Here is a 14,766-nt window from a genome sequence, read left to right on the forward strand (position 1 = left end):
GAAAGAGAGGAGGGCTCCGGGCCTCCCTCAGTTTCTCCCTGTTGTAGGCTCCCCCTGCCACACTCATTCAACAACTATGAGGGAAGAGCCTGTCAGGAGAAATGGCTTTTTTTGCTGTTTATATGTGTGTTTTGGTGCCACACTTGGCGGTGCTCGGTGTTACTCCTGATTGTCTTTAGGGATCACTCCTGGCAGGGCTTAGGGGGATCCCATGGGAATGCTAGGTATTGAACCTGGGGTGGCCACATGTGAGACAAATGCCCTCCACACTGTGCTATCACCCAGCCCCCAATGGCTTTGTTTTCTGCTTTGTTTGTTTGTGGGTCTAGCATTGGGGTCTTGGCCAGTGACTGCATCTCCTCTTACCTCCTTGAGCCTCAGTTTCCCCCGAATAAAAATGATCAGACTCTGGCTCTGACTTTGGGGGTTCCCCACCTTGTGCCCTACAGCTGGGAGTCTTCCAGCCTCTGGCTGGGGCCCCGGTGCTGAGGAAGTGAAAATTCTGCAGAAATGGGGGTCAGACAGATTTACATGAGCTGTGGGGGCATCGTAGGGTTAAGGATGGGGTTGCAGAACCCCTAGTGTAGAGACATACAGGTAGAGACACACAGGTAGACACACACACACAGACAATGAGACAACGATGTGTCCACAACGGCATATGAATATGAATATGAATATCAGGGAGTGAACTTCAGAAAGGCACACACATAGACACCACAAAGGAAAAACAAAGGAAACACACACACACATATATACATACAGCCAACCACATAACAACATACTCACAAAGCTTCAGTTACACACAGGACACACTGCCAGCCCAGACACAGCCATGAGCCACACCCCCGCACAGACAAACAACTCAAGGATATTGGTCCAGACAGACAGACACACACACACACACAAAGACAGACCAGGAGACATGAGCACAGCATTTGACAATGGTTCACTCCCACATGGGACACACCCAGGACATTTACACAGATCCATTTACACAGGGCCACTGCAGCCCACAAGACGTGTTCCAGCAATCGCCAATGCACACAATGCACTGAAAGACACTTGCCTCCTTCCTGGACCTAGCATGCCCTAATGCTGTTTCCAGGCACAGAGAAAAGCTGAATTTTTCCCCTTTTATTTTTTTTTGGGGGGTAGGGGCCACACACTGCAGTGCTCAGGGCTCCCTCCTGATTCTGCACTCAGGGCTTTACTCATGGTAAGAGTGTATGGGGTGCAGAAAATTGATCCCAGGTCAGCCTCCTGCAAGGCAAGTGCCTACGCTTACTGGTCTATTTCTGGCCCCTCTTTTATTTTGTTTCAGACCTGGAGGTACTCAGGGCTTTCTCCTGGTTCTGCATTTAGGGATCATTCCAGCTGAGCTTGAGGGACACTATGGGCTGCTGGGGATTGAATCCAGGCCAGCTGTGTGCAAGGCACATGTCCTCCCCACTGTCCTATCACTCTGGCTCTATAAAGACTATTTGGACATGGATTTGCTTACTGGGTCTGCGATTTTTCCCGAAGCCACAATGCTCCTGAGCTTGATGAGAGCCTTGTTCTGAGCTGCAGAGCTAGTGCACCCTCAGAAGGACTTGGGGTGTACAGCATGGAATGGATTCACCTGGCTAGAGAGTGTGGGTGATGTTTCTTCCCCTTCTCGTTGTTCAAGTGATACCTCAGCAAGAAATTCCCAGAGGCACCCAATGACCCTGGACTCAATTCAACCAGTCACTCACCTCAGTTGAACCAATATTCACTGGAAATTCTGGGAGAACCCCCAGATACCCAAGAAAGAAACAGGAAATTTTGGGAGTATAGGGTGATTTCAGAGCAAAACTCCCCAGTGGTTAGAGCCAGGCTCTGAAGCACCCCTCAAATGGGTTCAGCCTGGTCATTTCTCAACTGAGGACAGCCAAGACCTACAGCTTCTAGCACCCTCTGACTACAGAGAAAGTGGCTAGGGGGGCAGAGAGATAGTATAGGATTGAAGGTGCTGGTCTTGCATGCAACCAGCCCTGGCTTGATCCCCGATTCCACCAGTCTTTTCAAGCTTACTGGTTTTATATATATATACAATATATAAATGTTTATGGTTATATATTATATTTACATATACTATTATGGATGATATGTCATATGATATACATTCTATAATCTACTATTTTATAATATATATATGTTGGGGCTACACCTGGCAGCTCAGAGTTACTCCTGATTCTGAACTCAGAGCTCACTCCTGGCAGGCTCACAGGACCATATGGTATGGTGAGGACCAAAGCCAGGTTGGCTGCATGCAAGGCAAACACCCTACCCACTGTGCTATTGCCCCAGCCTTATCTGGAGGCCCCTAAGCACCACTGAGGTAGGTCACCCCCAACCTTGCAAAGTCCGAGCCAGCATCTCATCACTCTCCCACTTGGCTATGAATTGCCAGGAGTGAACCCCAAGATCCCTAAGCATTGCTTGCAAGGCTCTATTTACCGCCTCCCCCAAGGAGAAAGTTTCCCCAGGAGGTAAAGCCTTCATCTCATTCTCATTCAATCCTAGGTGCATCCTTTACCCTCCTTACCCTCTGTAGGTGACTGACTCAATTTTGGAGCATTTGGGGGCGACGGGTTCTCACAAAGTCGACTCAGCGACAGAGATCACTGACGGATCTCTAAGATGGCGTTGACAACCAGGGCACCCTTCAACCAGGAGCCTGAGATTAGTTTCTCTGCAACGTTTATTCACCTCTCTTGGGTTGCAGAATGCTCACACTTTGGGAGAGGGAGAGTGGACCAGCTAGCTTGGGGGAACAAATGCAAGAAAATAAACAGCCAGTGGGGGGGGGGGCAGGGAGGGAGGATGGAGGCAGGTCAACAGCTCAAGAGGAGGGTGGGAAGGTTCAGGGTAGGTGGGCACAGGATGTTGGAGCAGAAGCCCCTGCGTACCCCAATGGGCAGGAGAAGATGGAGAAACTGGGTCTTAGCAAGGAGTGGAGGAAAGGGGGCGGGGTCAGGGGCGGAGCTCGACGAATAGGCGTGGTCACACGGACGGGCTCTGTCTCGCTGGTGGGCGGGGACATGGGGTTGGTGGGCGTGGCTTAAAGACACTAGGCCCTTTTAGCAGAGCTGCGGCTTCTCACAAATCCAGCGGTCTCTCTCGTTGTCACATGGGGCATCGTTCCACTTTCCAGGGGGGACCATCATGACGCAGTCCTCGCGTCCCTTGGAGTCATTGGGCTCCCCCCGGTTCCAGTAACTGCAGTGGGGTTAGCAGAGGAAAGTGGGGGGGGATTTGCAGAGTGGAGCTGAATGTACCTGGACCTGGTGGGGCCCAGCTCTAAGAGTCTAACCTCATTATGGTTTGGGGGTTTGGTTTGGTTTATTTGGGTCACATGTGTTTGCTGCTCAGGGTTGGTTACTCCTGGCTCTCCGCTCAGGAATCACTCCAGGGACTCCAGGGCTCTGGGGATCCTTTGGGGTGTTGGGGATCAAACTCAGGTCAGCTGCTTGGTGCAAAGCAAACGCCCTCCTCGCTATGATATCACTCGGGTTTTCTCTAGCCTAAGTGATTTTTTTTGTTTGTTTGGTTTTGGTTTTTGGGTCACACCCGGCAGCGCTTAGGGGCTACTCCTGGCTTAACGCTCAGACATCGCTCCTGGCAGGCTCAGGAAACCATATGGGATGCCGGGATTCGAGCTACCATCCTTCTGTATGCAAGGCAAATGCCTTACCTCCATGCTATCTCTTGGGCCCCTAGCCTGATTGATTTTGCTCATAATCTTATTATTATTATTATTATTATTATGATGATGATGATGATGATTATTTGTTTTGTTTTTGGGTCACACCCGGCAGCACTCAGGGGTTACTCCTGGCTCTATGCTCAGAAATCGCTCCTGGCAGGCTCGGGGGACCATATGGGATGCCGGGATTCGAACCAACGACCTTCTGGATGCAAGGCAAACACCCTACCTCCATGCCATCTCTCCGGTCCCTTGATCATAATCTTAAGACACCCAAGTCTGCCCTGAGTATGCACCTGGGATGTAAATTCCTAACTGCACCCATCCCCTTCTCAAAGGGAGTCCTCAACACTCTGAAAACCTTTCTGCCCTCCCAAGAGTCCCTGAGATCTCCTCACACCTGCCCTTGCTCGAGCTCACCTGAAGCTGAGCTGGACTCCATCCACCCACTGGTAGCTTTGGACCTTGTTGTCCTTGCGCACGGCCTTCAGCCCCAACCAGTAACCGAAGTTGCCTTTATTGCTAGTCAGGAAGGTCTGGGCCAGAGAAGTAACCGAGTCTGGGACGTTGGCTACATCCCACATCCCCCCGCCCCTCCACAGCCCCCAGCCCCAGAGGGACTCTCCTTGCCCCTCCAACCTGCTCTATCAGGTTCTGAACGATCACCAAATGCGCCCCTTGTCGGTCGCACTGCTCCTGCGCTTTGCCCCACTGGGCCGTTTGCTGGGAGAAAAAGTAGCAGGAACCCTGGAAATGCAGCCAGGACTCGGGGCAGGAGCCTGGAGGGGGAAGAGAGGAGAGAGAAAGAAAGAGAGAAGGTGTGTGGGGAGGGGAGAGAAGAGGAAGAAGAGAGAAGAGAGGAGAGGAGAGGGATGAGGGTTGCTTCCAGGCAGAGAACCCCACTGAGAGGCTGGGGTGTATAAGGGATCCCTGGCTCCAGATCAGGGGGTCACGCTGATACACACACGTGCATGCATACGTCCACATCCCCCATACAACCCACCTGTACACACGCATGCATACACCCCTGCACACCAGGTCCCCTTCTCACAGTTCTGCCTGATTGCCTGCAGCAGCTCCGTGCGGATGTTGTCCCGGGCCTTCTCCGCTTCCGCCAAACTCCGGGTCACTGCGAGGCCGACGGGGTGCAGATAGTGGCCGGGATCAGGGTCGCGAGTGGGGTCATGAGAAGGAAGAGGTGAGGCCTGTCTGTCCCTGGCCCTGACAGTAGGGTTCAGGCTGGGGCTGGGGCTGGGCTGGGGTCAGGGACTGTCATCCAGGCTCGGACTCCGTGGCCAAAGTCAGGCCTTGCTCAGGAAAGGGGACGGGGCAGCAATGGGGACCCGGAGGAAGGGTGATGGGACGCCCCATCCTCACCCTGCTCCTTCAGTTCTCCCAGGGATCTCTCTTGCTCCAGCAGCTTCCCCTGCGCCTCCTGGAGCTGGGTTCGAGTCATCCGGAGCTGCACCTGCATGCTCAGGCCTGCAGGAGGGAAACCCCAACAGCACCCCTCGTGGGGGGAGCGGGGCCAAGAAGAAGCAAGCCCGGCCAATAGCCATTAGGCCTATCCACATGTCCCTCCCATACCATTGAGCCTTCCCACAAGCTCCACCCACACCCTGGGATCTGCCCACAAGCCCCGCCCACACACCCAGAACCTGCTCACAAGCCCCGCCCACACCCAGAATCTGTTCATAAACCCCGCCCACAAGCTCCACCCACACACCCTGGATCTGTCCACAAACCACGCCCACACAACCTGAATTCACTCATAAGCCCCGCCCAAAGCCCCACCCACACCGGACCTGCCCACAAGCCCCGCCCACACCCAGACGCTATTCATAAGCCCCGCCCACAAACTTCACCACGCCCTGGGATCTGCCCACAAGCCCCGCCCACACACCTGGAATCTGCTCACAAGCCCCGCCCACGCATGGGCCCGCCCACAAGCTCCACCCAAGCCCTATGAGCCCTCCTACAACCCACACCCACACCCTAGACTCCACCTAAGCCCACCCCACCCCCTTGGATCTGCCTATAAGCTCCGCCCACATGTTTTAGTCTTCCCACAAGTCCCGCCCCACCCCAATGGGCCCGCCCACAAGCCACACCCACACCCTCAGAACCACCCACACCGTTGGATCACGCCATAAGCCCCGCCCATGCAATTTGCAAGCCACGCCCACACCATTGGACCTGCCCACAGCCCCAGCCAGCTGTCATTTCTCACAGCTGCTGTTGTAGGTTTTGTGCTCCGCCTTCAAGTCATCCACGAGCACCGTCAGTTTGGAAGCTGGAAGGAATTCCCCCAATGTCCCAAATGCACATTCAAGGTCACCCACAAGAACTCAAGAGACCCTTCCCCACCCTTTGATCACACACTCACGGCATCCCCATCCACCTGCCCTCCCATTCTGTCCCCAGGACCTCTGGCCCTCCAGCCCATACCCCACTTTAGCGCGTACCATTTGTCACCTGCTGGTCTTGGCGGCTGAGCAGTGCCCCACGCTCCGAGGAGGCTGCAGAGAGAAGTTCCCCCAGGCGGTATGATGGAGAAAAATCTAACTCCAGGTCCACTTAGGAAGAGCCACGCATACAAACCTTGCGTTTATGCCCCTCTGTGTGCGCACATAGGTGCGTGCCCACAGCTAGAGGAGATTAAATCTACCAACACATGTTCAGCCTCATCTCCTGGCAATGGCCCCACATGCAGCTGGAATTCCGTGGTTTGGAGCTGCGTGCCCCAGTCAGCCACTCACCCCAGGATGAGAGGACGCTCAGTGCAAGGACCCACAGCACGATGGTGGTCACAAAGGTCGCAGCCAGGATGAGCAATCTCTGTCCCCAGCACCTGCAGTGCCCTGGAAGGAAGTGAATAGCATTGGGTCTGCAGCAGACATGCCTGGGGTCCTGTGCCCCAAGTATAGGGCTGTGTGTGTGTGTGTGTGTTTGTGTGTGTGTGTGTTTGTGTGTGTTTGTGTGTGTGTGTGTGTGTGTGTTTGTGTGCGTGTGTGTGTGTGTGTGTGTGTGTGTGTGTGTTTGGGTAACTCCCGGCGGTGCTCAGGGCTTACTCCTGGCTCTGTGTTCAGAAATCGCTCCTGGCAGGCTCAGGGAACCATATGGGATGCTGGGATTCGAACCACCGTTTGTCCTGGATCGTATGCTTGTAAGGCAAATGCCCTTCTGCTGTGCTATCTCTCCTGCCCCTTTGTTTGCTTCTGTAATTGTTTTTGGGCAATACCTGGCTCTGCTCTCAGGGCTGACTCCTAGCTCTGTGTTCTGTGCTCAAGACCGATTCCGCCCAGTGGCTATTCCTGCTTCTGTGCTCAGGGACTACCTTGTCTCTGTACTCAAAAGCTACTCTTGGCTCTGTGCTCAGGAGCAACTGCTGGTGCTTGGGGAGTATACCACAATGAGGATCAAGAGTATACACAGAGAGGCCAGAGTGATAGTACAGTGGTAGGACGTTTGCCTTGCATGCAGTTGACCTGGGACAGATCTGGATTCAATCTCCGGCATCCCATATGTTCCCATAGCTTGCCAGGAGTGATTTCTGGACTCAGAGCCAGGAGTAACCCCTGAGCACCTCACGGTGTGGCCCCAAAACCAAACAACAACAACAAAAGCCATTAGGGGACTGGAGTGATAGCACAGTGGGGGGATGTTTGCCTCACATGTGGCCTCCTCAGGTTCGATCCCCAGCGTCCCATGGGTCTGTCCCCTATGCCCTGCTAGGAATATGAACAGAGCATGAATTTCCGCCCTTGGAGTTAGCTTAATGACCCTGAGTATGGAACTTAGACTACCTGAATTCCATCCAGGATTCAGAGAGGTTTTGTTATTTGCCTGTAGCCATACAGCCCTTAAGTGTCAGAATTAGAACTGGAATTCAAGCTGGGCTGTTTCTGGGAGTGCAAAGTTTATCCTGCACCCAGACTTTAGACACCCCCTTGGCAGTTTTTGCCTCCTCTCCCCTGGTCAGTGAGGGACTTGGGGGTCAGCAAAAACAGTGATGGCTCTTACCTGAGGGGCATTTTTGGTATCCTTCACTCCACTTAAAGTAGCTTGTGGAGTCCATGGTTGCTCACAGAACAGAAATGCCCAGCATCACACTTTTTTCCTGCTCCTCCTACATTTATTTCCTTCCCATCTCAGTGCCCGGAATCCCATGAGCGTCACAGGATTGCTTCTTTCCGGGCTGGTAGGGGTAGGAGTCAAGTTGGGGTGAAGTGAGGACATCGAAGGTGGGGTTGGAGAACCGTGAAGGGCTTGGGCACTGGAGGGGATGAAATTGAGTCGGTGCATCTGTGTCAGTGTCTGTGTAAGGTTATGTACATGCAGTTATTTGGTATATGTTTGTGAATGTGTGGCAGTGTGTCTACGTGTCTGTCTGTGTGGTATTATGTGGGTGTGTGTAGTTGTATATCTGATTGTACATGTGTGTGTGTGCGTGGTGATGGGAGTGTGTCAATTTGTGTGTACCTGACAACTTTAAAAGCAGAGCCCTTAAATCAGCAGAAAAAGGTCACTGTCTTTCATGTGTAGGTTTTGGGGCACCCAGAGGAGATGGACCACTTTGGGGACCCAACTGAATTGGTGTGATCCCTGAGCACAGAGCAGGAGTAAGCCCTGAACGTTGCCAAATGTGGAGCAAAAATAAAAAAATAATCTTCCTTTCTTCCTTCTTTCCATCCTTCATTTATTTCTGTCTTCTTTCCTTTTTGCTTTCCTTCTTCCCTTCCCTCCTGGTGGGGCTCAGGAAACCCTGTGGGGTTTCAGGGATCAAACTTAGGTCAGAACACATGCAAGGCAAGCACCCAACTTGCTATATATCTCTATGGCCACCCCCCCCTTTTATTTTTGCCACATCTGTCTGTGTTTCAAAGTAAGCTCTTGGTTATTCCTGCAGCTGATATAACAAACCACTTCAAACTCCACTATGAGGGAGTTCAGATCCATTTAGAGGGGCCAGAGAGAAAGCCAGAGAGTAAGTCATTTGCCTTTCATGCAGAAGGTCAGTGGTTCGAATCTTGGCATCTCATATGGTCCCTTGAGCCTGCCAGGAGCAATTTCTGAGCAGAGTCAGGAGTAATCCCTGAGCATTGCTGGGTGTGACCAAAACAAAACAAAACAAAAAAGATCCATTTAGAGAGGTTCAAGAAATAGTACAGCAGGCAGGATGCTTGCCTTGCACAAGGCTGACTTGGGTTCAGTCCCTGGCATCCCTTAGGATCCCAAGAGCACCACCAGGAATGATCTCTGAACGAGTAAGTCTAGAGCACCACTGGGTGTGGCAACCCCCCAAAAGGAAGCAACATAAAGACCCCTCCTACCTACTGCCAGGCCCTTCCCCAGTCCTATTTGGTAAGCCTCCTTTCCTGGCTCCATGATCCTTTTGCTGAATCCTGTTTTCCTGTTATTCACTTCATTTTCAGCTGCTTTTCCTTCTCTTCTTAGGCAACTCCACTGTGACCTCTTCAGTTCAAGAACCGCTGAAGGAGGGTCATAGCGATAGGACAGTGGGGAGGACACTGACCTTGCACATTGCTTTGATCCGGGTTTGATCCCCAGCATCCCATAGGGTCTGCTAAGTCCTGCCATGAATGATCTTTGAGCACCACTAGGCGAGATTCCAAGTCCTCCCCATGAAAAGGACAAGGAATGGACGTGGGGTGCAGGACAAAGTCTTCAGAGATCAGAGGCATTTTGTATGCACCTGGGCTCAGCTGTACCAGCTGTAGCTCTGGAGGGCCCTGAGCATCTTAGGGACATCCCTGGGGCCCCGAGAATCACAGTCAGACCCACTTAGCTGAAAGCAATCTTTGTCTTCTTTCCAACCCCCCAAAATACTTTAGGCATTTTTGCTTTATGTTTATATACTATTATGCATCTCTTTCATTCTTCCTTTTTCCTTCTTAGCCACACCTGGCGGTGCTCAGGGTTTACTCTTGACTCTATGCCCAGGCATCCTCTAGGCAGGGCTCAGGGAACCATATGGGATGCCAGGGCTCAAACCAGGGTCAGCTACATGCATTCCCAAGTGTCCTATCGCTCTGTCCCCTCATATGCTTATTGGATTTTAATTTATTCCGTTTAACTTTCAAAGGTCTTGGCCTTCTTGCTATATATTTCGAGGAACTTTCCTTAATAATAATGGGGGGGGGGAGAGAGAGAGAGAGAGAGAGAGAGAGAGAGGGAGAGAGAGAGAGAGAGGGAGAGAGAGAGAGAGAGGGAGAGAGAGAGCACTTGTCCATTTTGCAAAATTGAACTGAGATTTGCGGGCCCGCATCGCTCCCTGCCGGTCATATATCAAATAGCCTCGGCCGGCTCCTCTCTGGGCCTTGGGTGGGTTTCCTGAGAGGAGGAATTATGGCTGGGGACTCTCGCCCCTCCCATCACCCCAATCTGGGTCTCTCGTAGGTCTGCAAGGGCCCTTCCTTAGCCCCTTCTACCTCTGTTTTCCTTGTACCCACCTGCTACCCAGGGCTCCTGCTCTTCTGTTTCTTATGCAGTCTGCATCTCTTCTTGTCCTCTACTTGCACGCTGCACCCTCCTGCTGGCCCTCAGTGGACCCTCTGGGGTGCTGGGGACAGGATCTGTGCTGACTGCATGTAAGGCGAGCACCCTGCTCACTAGACTATCACTGGTTTTGGTTTTAGATCTTTTGTTTGTTTTTGAGCTACACCCGGCAGTACTCAGGGGTTACTCATGGCTCTGTTCTTAGGACTTATTCATGGTGAGCTCAGGGGACCATCAGGGGACACAGGGATTGAATCGGGGTCAGCCAAGTGCTTGGCAAGTGCCCTCACCACTGTAGTTTCGCTCCGATCCCTCCACTCCATATTTTATACATTGCCACACATTCCTGGGCTTTTTTCTGAGAATGGGAAGTTAACATTTTTTTCAGTGTCATGGATTTTGCCCCAGATCTGAGGCTCACAGGAAACTAAGAGATAACATACAACAACACACAGGGATATGAATAATCTAAAAGGCTCACTAGACCACTCTGCAAAAATCCTTGTATGCTCTGGAACATTCTGGACACTTTTGTTTTCTTCAATGAAGCAAGATAGCTGATGTGGTTTCTTGTTTTGTTTTGTTTTTGTTTGGGGCCACACCCAGAAGAATCCAGGGCTTACTCTTGACTCTACACTCAGGAATTACTCATGGCTCTATTTGGGAGCCATATGGGATGCTGGGAATTGAACCCAGGTCAGCACCTGCAAGGCAACAACCTTTCCTGCTGTACTCTGGGCCCTAGCTAGGGGGTTTTATCCCCCATACCCAGTGGTGTAAAGGAATTATTCCCAAATTTACACTTGCCAGAAATGATTCCTGGCAATGCTTGAGAGACCATATGGGATTCTGGGGATTTAATCCAGGTCTGTTGCATACAAGACAAGCACCCTCTCTGCTGTACTATCATTGGGGTCCCTGAAGCAAGATAGTTTTTTGAATGGAATTTCCTTAGAAAGATGTGGGGTTGACCCAACTCTGAATAACTTTGTAAATCACAGTGTTTTACTATTTTATAAAAAATACTGTGGCAGGGGCCGGAGCGATAGCATGGAGGTAAGGCCTTTCTTTCTTTCTTTTTTTTTTTTTTTTTTGGTTTTTGGGCCACACCCGGTAACGCTCAGGGGTTACTCCTGGCTATGCGCTCAGAAGTCGCTCCTGGCTTGGGGGACCATATGGGACACCGGGGGATCGAACCGCGGTCCGTCCAAGGCTAGCGCAGGCAAGGCAGGCACCTTACCTCTTGCGCCACCGCCCGGCCCCGAGGTAAGGCCTTTCATGCAGAAGGACGGTGGTTCGAATCCCGGTATCCCATATGGTCCCCCGTGCCTGCCAGGGGTGATTTGTGAGCATAGAACCAGGAGTAACCCCTGAGAAATGCCGGGTGTAACCCAACCCCCCCCCCCAAATACTGTGGTTATCAAAACAGCATGGTATTGGAATAAAAACAGACCCTCAGATCAGTGGATTAGGCTTGAGTACTCAGAGAATGTTCCCCAGACATATAACCACCTAGTTTTTGATAAAGGAGCAAGAAATCCTAAATAGGGCAAGGAAAGCCTCTTCAAACAAACAAGTGGTGTTGGCACAACTGGTTAGCCACTTGCAAAAAAGTGAACTCAGACCCCCCAGCTAATACCATGTAAGAAGGTAAAATCCAAAAAAAAGAAAAAAAGAAAAAAATTTAAAAATTAAAAAAAATAAATAAAAAAGAAGGTAAAATCCAAATGGATTAAAGACCTTGATATCAGATCTGAAACCTTAAGGTATATAGAACAACACATAGGTAAAACACTCTATGATATTGAGACTAAAGGCATCTTTAAGGAGGAAACAGCACTCTCCAAACAAATGGAAGAAGAGATAAACAGATGGGACTATATATATATATATATATATATATATATATATATATATATATAATATAGCCCAAGATGGGACTATATTAAGCTGAGAAACGGGGCCAGGGAGATAGCACAGCGGCATTTGCCTTGTAAGCAGCCAATCCAGGACCTACCTAAGGTGGTTGGTTCGATTCCCGGTGTCCCATATGGTCCCCCATGCCTGCCAGAAGCTATTTCTGAGCAGATAGCCAGGAGTAACCCCTGAGCACAGCGGGTGTGGTCCCCCCCCAAAAAAAGCTGAGAAGCTTCTGCACCTCAAAGGAGATAGTGCCCAGAATACAAGAGCCACTCACTGAGTGGGAGAAACTATTTATCCAATACCCATCAGATAAAGGACTAATATCCAAAATATACAAGGTACTGACAGAACTTTACAAGAAAAAAAAACCATCTAATCCCATCACAAAATGGGGAGAAGAAATGAACAGACACTTTGTGAAAAAAGAAATGCAAATGGCCAAAAGACACATGAAAAGATGCTCCACATCACTAATCATCAGACAGATGCAAATCAAAACAACTATGAGGTACCATCTCACACCACTGAGATTGGCACACATCACAAAGAAGGAAAACAAGCAGTGCTGGTGGGGATGTGGAGAGAAAGGAACTCTTTTTCACTGCTGGTAGGAATGCCGTCTAGTCCAACCTTTATGGAAAGTGATATGGAGATTCCTCCAAAAACTAGAAATTGAACTCCCATACGATCCAGCTATATCACTCCTAGGGATATATCCTAGGAACACAAAAATACAATACAAAAATCCCTTCCTCACATCTACATTCATTGCAGCACTATTTACCATAGCAAGACTCTGGAAACAACCAAGATGAATGACTAAAGAAACTGTGGTACATGTACACAATGGAATATTATGCAGCCATCAGGGGAGAGGAAGTCATGAAATTTTCCTATACATTGATGTACATGGAATCTATTATGCTGAGTAAAATAAGTCAGAGAAATAAGGAGAGAGAAAGACATAGAATAGTCTCACTCACCAATGGGTTTTAAGAAAAATGAAAAACGTTTTTGCAATAATTCTCAGAGACAAAAGAGAGGAGGGCTGGAAGGTCCAGCTCACGACATGAAGTTCACCACAAAGAGTGATGAGTGCTGTTAGAGAAATAACTACATTGCGAACTATCCTAACAATGTGAATGAATGAGGGAGGTAGAAGGCCTGTCTGGGGTACAGGTGTGGGTAGGGTGGGGAGGAGGGAGATTTGGGACATTGGTGGTGGGAATGTTGCACTAGTGAAGGGGGGTGTTCTTTATATGACTGAAATCATACAACTACAATCGTATTTGTAATCAAGGTGTTTAAATAAAGATTTAAAAAAAAAAGAATATTGTGGGACTAGAAAGATAAGACTCAGTGCATTGTTCACCAGTTGATCCCTGGAACCCCTAAGCACCTCCAGGAGTAATTTTTGAGCACATGGGGGGTGGTGGCCCAAAAATACAAACAGAGATGAGGTGTGTGGGGAAGAGTAAAGGAGTAAGTGTTCAAGAGGAAACACAAGTTTGAAAGAGAGAGAGCAGGCACAGAGATCTAGAGACAAGGAAGAGAGATAGTGATCAAGAGAACTGGGCTCAGAACTGGAGTGATAGCACAGTCATCTGGCGTTTGCCTTGCACAGGGCTGACCCGGAATAAACCTGTGTTCAATCTTTGGCATTAAATCTGGTCCCCTGAACCTGCCAGGAGCGATTTCTGAGCACAGAGCTAGGAATAATCTGAGCACTGCCGGATGTGATCCAAAAACCAAAACCAAAACAAAACAAAACAAAGAGAGAACTGGGCTCAAAGAAGAAGTCAACATTCTTGACATGTGACAAGTAACTCAAATATGCAGGTGTTTTTTTTTTTTATTTTTAACCATTTATAATTTACTTTTAGTTTTTATCTTTTTAACAATATCTTTTTTAAGTCCCATGATTGCAAACATGTGCAATCAAAGAAAAGAACATCCCGGGGCTGAAGGGATAGCACAGTGGTATGGCATTTGCTTTGCACGCGGCCCATCTAAGACAGACCTTGGTTCTATCCCCTGGCATCCTATATGATCCCCAGAGCCAGGAGCAATTTCTGAGCATAGAGCCAGGAGTAACCCCTGAATGTCACTGGTTGTGCTTCCCCCAAAAAGAAAAGAACATCCTCTTTCACCGGTGGAACCTTCTCACCACCAATGCTCCCTTTTCTCTCTCCTCCCCTACTCCCTGCCTTTCTTGGAGACAGGCATTCTATTTCTCTCACTCACTACCCTTGTCATGATAGTTGTTAGTGTAGTTATCCTCTAAGTGAACTCACCACTCTGTGGTAAGCTTCATATCGTGGGCCAGTCTTTCCAGCCCTCATCCCTATTGTGTCTGCATATTATTACAATACTGCAAAGACCCAGTTATTTTTTAATTTAAACACAACACACGAGCCATCCTGAACTTAGTTCTCTAAATGCCTCCTCAGCTAAGGAATGTCTTTGCTTTCCCTTCTACTTCCCAATACAGATCTCTCTTTCCAACTCTGAGTCTGAACATCTTTATTATTCAATATTTTCATTTTTGAAAATATTGAAAAATCTGGAGCTGCAGTTGTAGTACAAAGGGT

At 49.6% G+C, this 14,766-nt stretch overlaps 1 protein-coding gene across 2 annotated transcripts in view; it reads right to left on the reverse strand.

Moving 5' to 3' along the window:
• Window positions 1-7,844, reverse strand: part of CLEC4G (C-type lectin domain family 4 member G) — a 284,468-nt gene extending 276,624 nt beyond the window's left edge. The window contains exons 1-9 of one of the 2 annotated variants that reach the window (XM_049789459.1): window positions 7,757-7,844; window positions 6,493-6,594; window positions 6,199-6,252; window positions 5,964-6,026; window positions 5,111-5,215; window positions 4,785-4,862; window positions 4,373-4,512; window positions 4,154-4,269; window positions 3,099-3,246 (exon numbers count right to left, since the gene is read on the reverse strand). In XM_049789459.1, coding sequence (XP_049645416.1) covers window positions 3,108-3,246; window positions 4,154-4,269; window positions 4,373-4,512; window positions 4,785-4,862; window positions 5,111-5,215; window positions 5,964-6,026; window positions 6,199-6,252; window positions 6,493-6,594; window positions 7,757-7,811 — 852 coding nt within the window. In that variant the 5' untranslated portion in view covers window positions 7,812-7,844 and the 3' untranslated portion in view covers window positions 3,099-3,107. Of the gene's footprint in view, window positions 1-3,091; window positions 3,247-4,153; window positions 4,270-4,372; window positions 4,513-4,784; window positions 4,863-5,110; window positions 5,216-5,963; window positions 6,027-6,198; window positions 6,253-6,492; window positions 6,595-7,756 lie in introns of those variants that run through there. The other variant, XM_049789458.1, reaches the window with a different exon arrangement.
• Window positions 7,845-14,766: the final 6,922 nt, after the last annotated feature.

Source organism: Suncus etruscus, chromosome 15 (genome assembly GCF_024139225.1).
Source record: "Suncus etruscus isolate mSunEtr1 chromosome 15, mSunEtr1.pri.cur, whole genome shotgun sequence".
Lineage (NCBI taxonomy): Eukaryota > Metazoa > Chordata > Mammalia > Eulipotyphla > Soricidae > Suncus > Suncus etruscus.